We start from the raw sequence: 9,673 nt of genomic DNA on the forward strand, positions 1-9,673 counted from the left end.
CCTCATCAAAAACCTGATGGACTTTGAGTGGCATCTCATTCAGGTTAGTTGTTGTCCTTTTCTTTTCTTTGAAATATTTCTGTTTCCATATCATTTAGGATCTAAAGTGAATGCAGTAGTAAAACTAAATTTACAGTAAAAATACTGGAACCTACAGACACCAGTATTTGAAGGTATATTTACTTTCACCACTGTATTTTACGGTGGCCGACAGGTACAAACATCCAGCAAACACGAGAAAAATACATGCAACAAAAAAGAGATGCAAACAAAAAATGCTGAAAACAGAAGTGATCCAGACCACTAGGGGGAATCGAACAAAGAAGAGCTGTGTCCGAAATCAAGTTTGCATCCTTGGGTCCTCGACGACCGGAAGAGAGAAGCAGTAGCTTTCAGCTAGCTGCTTAGCCTCTACTTTGGTGTTATGTTGCTTAGCAACCGTAACAACGTGAATCACAGAGCCGTGAAGGACAAATACAGTTTTCTCAAACTATTGTGTTTTTAGGCTTAACTTTAATCAGTCAAACCGATTTGTTCAGGAATAAATGAAATATTTTAGTGAACTAAAATATTACAACTAGTTGTTACCTGACTTAATATCTGTGTTTCACTAACTGTCATTTACGAAAACCCAAATGAGTCAGGTGTTCTCCAGTGGAATACTAAACCTGGACCAGCTGGCAGCAGGCATGTTAATGCAGTGGGAGCAGACATCTCCAAAAACGTCGGAGAAATATTGATGAACCGATCTGAAATGTGATACATCTACATTCTCGCCTACAAACATTGCATAAATCATGTTGTGTCTTAAATTTGCTAAGCAACATAATGCCGAGGTGGAGGCTAGGCAGCTAGCTGAAGGCTGCAGCTTCTCTGCAATGCTCTCTGCCTTCGCAGGACCCCTCTTCCGTAGACCGGGTCGTTTCTCAAGCCCATGAAAGAATAAGCTTAAAAGGATGCAGACCCTGAACTCGGACACAAAGCTCTAGTGGTCTGGAACACTTATTTTCATATATATTTTTTGCATCTCTTTTTTGTTTGCGTCTTTGTTGTATTTGTTTTTCTCGTGTTTGCTGCACGTTTGCACCTGTCGACCACCGTAGTATTTTAACGATTCTATATTTTATTTCTGCTGGGATCAATATGGTTATGTGTATTTGTTATAAGTTGCATTGTGATCACTGTTATGTGTAGAGTGTTATGGGCTTCCCCTGTCTGACTCTGCTGACTCACATGTGACAGACCTGTCATGTGGGCAGGGAATCAGGGGAGCGGGAGGACCAGGACCGATGCTGATCTGACAGAACACCGGACACCGGGGAGAGTTCAGTGTATGTTGGCAGTGAAGCTATTCAGCTGAGTGTAATGGTTTGTTAGAGGCGTGAGCCTCAGGAATAGCAGCTCGCTCTTATTTCTAATAAACCCTGTTGGCGGTACTAAATCTGTGGTGTGTTGGTGTCATTACAGTATTTACTTACAGTAAACCACTTAAAAAGGTAATTACAGGATTGAAAAGGTAAATGTCCAGTAAAATACTGGCATCTACAGACAGCAGGTTTTTTTTTGTCTTTTTTTTTTTACCGTTCTTTCAGAAAGAACGGTAAAAAAAAACTGCCGTCTGTAGATACTAGTATGTTTTTTATCGTTCTTTCAGAAAAACGGTAGATTACCGTTCTTTCAAAAAATGGTAAACTACTGGCAGCTAGAGACGGCAGAAGTTTACCGTTCTTTCACAGTATCTATACCGTACTTGCATTGACAGTAATCTACTGTCAGGATTAATTACGGTACAGCTACTCTGCATTTACAGTACACTTCTGGTGTCTATAGCTGCCAGTATTTGACTGTAAATTTACAGGATTATTTCTTAGAGTGCAGCTAATTAGCCAGCTATCAGCTTATCAGCTTGTTATGAGGATGTCAAAAAGGGATGATATTCTTAAAAAGCATTTGAAAACTATATGTTTATTCTCTATTTCAGCTGAACTTTATTTCAAAATTAAATACAAATAAGTAAATGGTGGATTGTTATAACATTATAACAATAAATATAGGATGCTATTTGAATATTATTTCTGAGGTAACTGAAATAATATTGTTTTAAATAAAAGCTATAAGATCATCAAGTTGTAAAATAAACAATACAGTTTGTAGAGATAAACGACCAGAAACTGTGGATTACTCCAGAGGTCAGTTATTGAACCAATTTTTAAAAATTATTTTATATATCAGTGATCTAGCTAACGTATCTATCTTCAAAGTATTCTCTTTGCAGATGACACTACTTTTTTTAATCTGGTAAAACTTTGACAAACGTGTTGGATGTGATTAAAAATAATTTGAGCAATATTAAAACATGATAGAATGTTAATAAACTATCAATGAATTTTGGAAAAGCAAATTGAGTCATATATTTTGGAATAGAGAGGTTCCTACAGAAGTACTGACTGATGCTGATGGAGTTGTGACTAAGCATGTGAGAGAGGTCAAATTCCTGGGTGTTACTCTTGATCATAATATAAACTGGAAACCACACATCAACACTTTCACTGAATGATGCATTGTTGATATTATTTTTTTCTTGAAACTACTCCATTGAATTCAAATATTTTGTTTATGTTAACATAAGGTATTTTAAATAGTAAATAAATGAAATAAATACATAAATTCGTGTTTTTTGTTTGTTTTAAATGATGCTGTGAAATAAATGCTATATCATGAGAATCCCAAAGTTTAACAACCTCGAAAATATCGATAATACAAAAGAGTTATTCATCTCAGAGCAGTTCATCTCAGACAAAGACTTTGTTAATGGAAGCAGACAAGCTGGTGGAAGATTTCATAGAACCAACCTCATTTGTATTGTTTTTTAATTATAGATCTCATAATCTGAGACATTTTGATCCTCAACATAAAAACCTCTGACGATCTCCCAAAAACACAAAGGGCACAACTAATGTAACTAATTAGATTTAAATGATTGTATTCTCCTGACACTACAGGAGCCTGTCCTTGCGCTTAGTGATTTTCCTGCAACTTGATGTCAGCATAAAGTCAAAGCAATTTGTGTTTGCTTGGCTTCAAAGTAAATTATTTCCCTAGGCTATTACTGCCAAAGCTGGAAACACACAACAAGTTGTGTGCATAGTTGAGACAGAAACACTACACTCCAGAATTATTCGCTAATATAATGTTCACATGCAGAACCAACCCTTCATCAGCTTTCAAAGAAAATAAGTTCATTAGATGTTTCCAGCAGGAAATTGGTGACACAAAATGAAAACAAATTTTAGTATGTAATAATGATAGAAAATAATTCGGAGTGGGACTTTAATTAATTTTGATTAAATAATTACATACTGTATTTTCCGCACTATAAGGCACACCGGATTATAAGGCGCACCTTCAATGAATGGCCTACTTTAAAACTTTTTTCATATATAAGGCGCACCGCATTATAAGGCACTTCAGTTTTGCAGCCAATTTGTTCCGTACTCTATTATTACACATCCACATTTGGAAAGAATTGGTCCCCGAGTACTTTATACAGTAGGCTGCCCCAGTCATTGTTTCACTCACGGTGTTGGTGCTGCGATATTGTGCCCAACTGCTTTCAGGGTAACACAGACCAACCGACACGCTGCCACCGCAGTCTCTGTCTCTCTTCCCCCGCCCCCTGGCTTTAAATGTATTATCAAACTTTATTAACAAACCAGCGTTCTGACAACTATCCCAGCATGCACCGCGCACTTCTTCTTCTACAGGGGAAAATAAAGTCGGCGGCTGCTTACCGTAGTTGCTAGACCTGTTGTGGCTCAATATTGGTCCATATGTATAACCATACATATATGTACAACCATACTTATAACCATAAGGCGCACTGTCGGCTTTTGAGGAAATTGAAGGTTTTTAGGTGCGCCTTATACGGCAGAAAATATGCTACACTTTAAAATGTTAAAAGTTTTAACACAGTAAAAAGCTTTTCTTTTACATACAAAAGTCCGGAGCTGGAACTTTTGTTGCAAGTAGGGATGAAAATTTATAAGAATCTATTGATACCAATTCCATTATTAATCTCGCTTATCGATTCCCTTATCAATTTGCATTGATAAACTCTTTTATTCAAAATATGCACCATGATGTATTTGATTTAAAACAAAATAAAGCTGACTTAAAAAATAAGAATCTCTGTTTCAAATGAGCATTTTAAACACATTACACATGCTACTGCCCCATAACCTAAATTTAACAGCTTTTATTTATTTTAATGATGATGACTTCTTGATTAAAGCTAATGAAAACATTATATTTAAGATTAGAATATTATATAGAGCCACATTTTTGCATTCGTAATGCAAAAATGTGGCTCTAATGAAAAATGTGCTCTTGGTCTAACAAACGAGCCTTATCTGAAACTATATTTAAATTTATTGAATATGACTGTAAATGTTAATATTAGATGAAAATTATTTATACAATATGACGCTAAGATTAATACAATAACAAGGACACGCAGGAGATGCTGTGCTGGAAGATCTGTGCCCTGGAGAGTCACCGCCGTTGCTAAGCAACGTATGAAATACTTTACATCTGTTCAAATCAGCTCCATGCTGTGTGGTCAACTGTTTGAGAATGTTGGAGGTATTTACTCCTTTTATTGTTTATTGTTCCAAACATGTTGCAACTGGCCCTAGAATCGTCTTTTTTGTGACATATGGGGATATTTTGGAAAGCTTCTGATGTGATGCCATCTTGGATATTTTCTAAATGTAGAATCAATCACTCAAACATTTCACACATTACAGAAATCGACAAGTGGAATTGTTAAGCAGGCAGCTTAACAATTTTAAGGAATTGACCTACTGAGAACCAGTTCTCCATCCCCATGCTGATGGTTAAATTACCTAAATAACAGATTTAAAAACAATTTAGCAGCAAAAAGGATTTCTGAATTATGCATGTTTATTTTGTTTCTATGTAGTTTTAGAATAAAATGCAATTAATTTTGATTAAATAATTACTGACTGGGCAATTAATTTGATGAAAAATTTTAATTGAGTCTCACCATTAAAAATAACACATAACACATACCACTGGCTTCTTCTTTTGTTGTTATCTCCAATCTGGGTCCAAAGGTTCCATATCCTGCCTCTGTGAAAGCCCTGATCTGGAACACATAAGCTGTGCTTGGCTTCAGGTTGTTCACTGTAGCAGAGGTGTATCTAGACCTCACTGTGGAGTAGATCCGGTCCTTCTGGTCCTGCACAAGATAAATATGGATATATTAGCAGTTACTGTTCTCAAGGTATGCCTAGGTTTTTGAAAAGTTAGTTAGAGATCTTTGCTTTGAACGAGCATAGATAAATGGAGGTGATAAATGTAATTATCTGTTCCTGGTAAATATTTGAGATGACAACATTCTGAATTCTCAGATTAACATTCAAATGAGGCTTTTTGTTGGGACAGACAATTATATTGGAAGATTTAGTGTAATGCATATTTCCACAGCATTAATTCCATCAGAGACACGCCATTTTATCTGCTTGACTACTCAGTCTTTTTTTAAAAGCAATTAAAACTTTTTGTTTTTCCATTGCAGTTCCTTTGACTTTTCCTGTAGGTTCATTCCTTTTCTCCTCCTGCTTAGAAATAGCTCATTAGTTTTGTTGCAGTTACCAAAACCTTAATGCTTTCACAGTCCACTTTCACAGAAGCTCACAGGATTTAAGTTCTACTATAAAAATGATAAACTTAATGAAACAACATACCCTGTGGCATGTTTTACAAAAGCTGAAAAATACAGCTGAGTTAATGAATGGAGTGACTCAGCACATGCTCAGTATCACTCTCTTTGCTTATTCCAGAACCAGAAAGAATGTTACTTTACCTTACTATTATTATTTCATAATTAAATAAGGTTTTTAGGTACATAAACTAAGCTAGGCCCTAAAGGACGCTCCCTGCTGAAGTCAGTTCCATAGCGTATGTGTTCAGTGCTGGATATCAGCTATTGATTTTTCTTCTTGTGGAAAGTATCGAGTGCATGTGAGAAACAACAACTTTCAGATAAAAACTGGAACCTTCTGTTATAACTGCCAGATGCAGACAACTTCTGGTCTAATCAACACATTTTAACACATTGTATCAGTAAAAAGCAGTCCGATTAAAATAATAAAAACATTAGAAAATTAAAAGCTTAAACATATAAACACAAACCTGTAACAGTATTAATGAACTTTCAGTGTGTGAGCACATCCACCCAGGCTGATAAACCGATGGGACAGTAAGGCAATATAAAAATATACAGTGTTAAAAAACTTTGTTGCAAAACAAATACCATTTTGCAACAAAGAGTTTTTGGGTCTGCATGCTCAGAACATTCTATTTTGTATAAAATCTCCCTGATCATTCTGTAAAAATATCAATTTAAATATTTTCATGCAAATATTCTATTCAATTATTATTGTGTTTCATAAGTCTATGAAATAGTGTTTGTACGAACTGAAGTTTTCCAGATTTACCTTGCTAAAAGTTTAATTTGTTCTTAGCCGTATTTTAACAATCATTAATTTCAGTCTTTTGTGTTTATATAAAAGTAGAGGCGAACAATAAATTGAATCACAGTTGATATTGAAATGTTCATTTATGTAACAACATAGTCATAACAGAATGTTTGCGGTGCAAAACTTACTTACTGTACTATCTTTTGAAGATGTGATTTATTTTTTATGAATAATTTTAGATCAATAAAAAGCAATCCACATGAACAATAGATTTAAAGTGAAATTATTCCAATTTTTTGAGCAACAGCAGATCAGTTAAATGAAAATACTCTCTTTTATTATTTATGAACACCACAGAGCATCATTATTCGACCAAAATTCTTCTCTACAAGAACCAGTCCTCCTCATATAGACATAAATAAGTTTGATCAAATGTCTCTGTCAAAGCTGCATGGATTGTGTACTTTGTTGTTGAGTTCTGAGCATTTTGCCCTGCAAAAGCCCAAATGGAATGCCATGGTCTGTTAGGGGTGTTGTCGTTGTTTCCAATTTTCCACTTTTACAGTTGGGCAGAGCTCAACCACAGTACGTGACACGGGAGACTGATTCGTCAGAGAGTGTGAGAGTCTGTAGCCAGCAGGACTGGCATCACGGCTCTGCTTCTCTGCCTTTGATTTGCTGGGTGAAATTCGCTCCATTAAACCTGGTTGTAAAAAGCTGATGTGTTCAGACTTGAAACACACGGAGGGAGAGCTGAGATCTATGTGGAAGGTAAAGTGAGATAACAGTAGTAGACTGCTAATTCTAGCGCTGCTGCAGCCTAAGACAACATGTCTGTGTGCAGGGGTGTGCATGCAGGTACATGTGTGTGTGCGTGTGCGTGTGTGTGTGTGTGTGTGTATTAACACATGTGGGGGTGGTTGCGAAGGACCACAGTCTGATTAAAATCTTGAGTATCAGTCATTATTGCATTTATAAAACAAAAGATTCTTGCAGAACGTCACTCAGGGCAGCTTGCAGAGGGAATCTAAACTGATAGAGTGTAGAAATGTTGATGTAAAATGAGATATGGAGGAAAAAGTCTTTTCAAAAAGAGACAAACACACCTACATGTACTGTGCACTCACTCACTTTTTCATAGTATTTGATTTCATATTCGGTGATGACGCCGTTGGGTTGCTGCGGCTCCTGCCAGGACAGCTGGATGCTGCGCTGCTGCACATTCTCCTTGATGACCTCACTGACCTGAGAGGGAGCTGTTTGGAAAGGAACATGTCAATAAGTGGCTGGCAAACCCCCTCAGCACACACACACACACACACACACAAATTAGCCCCACAGAAGCCTTTTTATCAACTCTCGGCCCCCATGAGCCAATGAATATTCATGGAAACACCTCGAAAATGTTTACACCCTTAGGTCGAAATTTCAATTACAGAGCAAATGTTATCCCAGCCAGCGGAAAAGTCCAACATGTAAATCATAAATGACAATTCACTTAATTAATTCCAATGAAACAAGCAGACCCTTCTTCTTCTTGACGACGCAGCTCGTCAGAAAGGTCTGTACCTGGAACGTCCTGACACCAGTCTCATGTACACCAATTACCTCAGGCTCTTTGCATGACTCATTTTAAGTGTCTATCTGTCTGGATTAAGTACTATATTTAGGTTTGCTAAACTGGCACTGGGCAGTTATTTTGCTTGAAGAAATCATATGAAGTTAAAAACTGTGTTCAAGGCTAAAAACTACATTTCTGCCATGTGTATCTTCTTTAACTACCTCTGAGGATGCTGCAGTATCAACCGCTAGCTCTCCTGTAATTACTGCTCTGTTGGTGTTTTCTTTGGACACGGTCCTACAGGACCGTCTTACTGATACATGGTTCTTCTGGTGCTCTTTGGGCAACAGCAGCTAGTTTTTAACCGGTCTCCAGAACTTAAAAATTTGGGGCACAGTTTTTATTTTAAACTTTTGTCAGAGACTCTACCAAACTTTTTCTCTAGTCAGCACACATTGTCCTGTAGAAAATGAAAAGGTATTTCAGCCTCAGGAGATTTTCTTCCCTAAGCTATAAAAGTCACCTGTTGTGTAGTTGGGAGGTTCATAAATCACACAAATCTTCCTCCACCATTCCAGAACATCATTAATTATTGTTATCCTGGTTATAATCACCGTCAAGTTACAGCACTTGGCTTAAATATCCTAGAGTGGAGAAAAACATCACGCAGCATCACCCCAAGGAGAAAAAACATGTTTACCACAAATCTTTAAATAGCACAGAATTTTTTTATTTTTTTTTTACAAACAGTGTGAAATCTTGATGACTCAAGCTGCTCTTGGGGCAAAACACAAGCAGGGCTACAACACAGGACATCTTAGAAAATTTGAAAAGTGCTTTTGTGGATGGCAATAATGTTCAATAAAAAGGTCTTTCTGCACAAGGAGAAAAAAAGCCAAAGAACAGGGATGTGATGATACATTTAGGCCCGCCACGATAGAAAATTTAGTTGGATGACTAAGTGTCCTAGAGGTTATTGCAGAAAATGATAATGTTATTTAGAGACAATATTCAAGTAATGTAATTGTAATGGCATAATAATGCAAGAACACATTCTCACATATCAATAAACTTTAAATTGTAATCAACATTTAACACTGGACCTGCAAGATACTTTGAATAACCAAAATAAATAAACAAAACAACAATAAAATGAATTATGGAGTTACTATAAACAAAACAGTCTTAAAAAAAAGTCTGGTTGAGACCAAAACACCAAACTGACTTTTGTCATCCAGTTTTTTGTAGAAAGAGAGACAAAAAGAGAAAAACCATCCATCATGGAAATGAGCTTGTTTTAATTAATCATGTGATTAATTGATTTGTTGTGAGAGGCCTAGATACAGCCAGGTCACACCGAGCCATAATACATATGTTCGGCTTGTGAGTGAGTGAGTGAGTGAGTGAGTGGGTGAGTGAGATGGCTGATGGCTCTACAGATGGCTGTAGAGCCACAGGAGGCCGGATAGTGTTAAGAAAATACATTTAAAATAAGTTAGTTTTAGAATTTATCATGACTTGATTGAAATACCATAATTATAGTTTTAAAATTTATAATATATTCTGACCTATTGATCTTTATTTTACTGTAGTTAAAGCAGATTGTTTG

At 36.4% G+C, this 9,673-nt stretch overlaps 1 protein-coding gene across 7 annotated transcripts in view; it reads right to left on the minus strand.

Annotated features, from left to right (window-relative positions):
• Positions 1–9,673, minus strand: part of epha7 (eph receptor A7) — a 210,597-nt gene that overhangs the window by 53,368 nt on the left and 147,556 nt on the right. For all 7 annotated transcript variants that reach the window (XM_017302239.1, XM_008398595.2, XM_008398594.2 and 4 more), the window contains 2 exons: positions 7,635–7,759; positions 5,092–5,260 (listed from right to left, as the gene is read on the minus strand). In XM_017302239.1, the coding sequence (XP_017157728.1) occupies positions 5,092–5,260; positions 7,635–7,759 (294 nt within the window). The remainder of the gene's footprint in view (positions 1–5,091; positions 5,261–7,634; positions 7,760–9,673) is intronic.

Source organism: Poecilia reticulata, linkage group LG21 (genome assembly GCF_000633615.1).
Source record: "Poecilia reticulata strain Guanapo linkage group LG21, Guppy_female_1.0+MT, whole genome shotgun sequence".
NCBI lineage: Eukaryota > Metazoa > Chordata > Actinopteri > Cyprinodontiformes > Poeciliidae > Poecilia > Poecilia reticulata.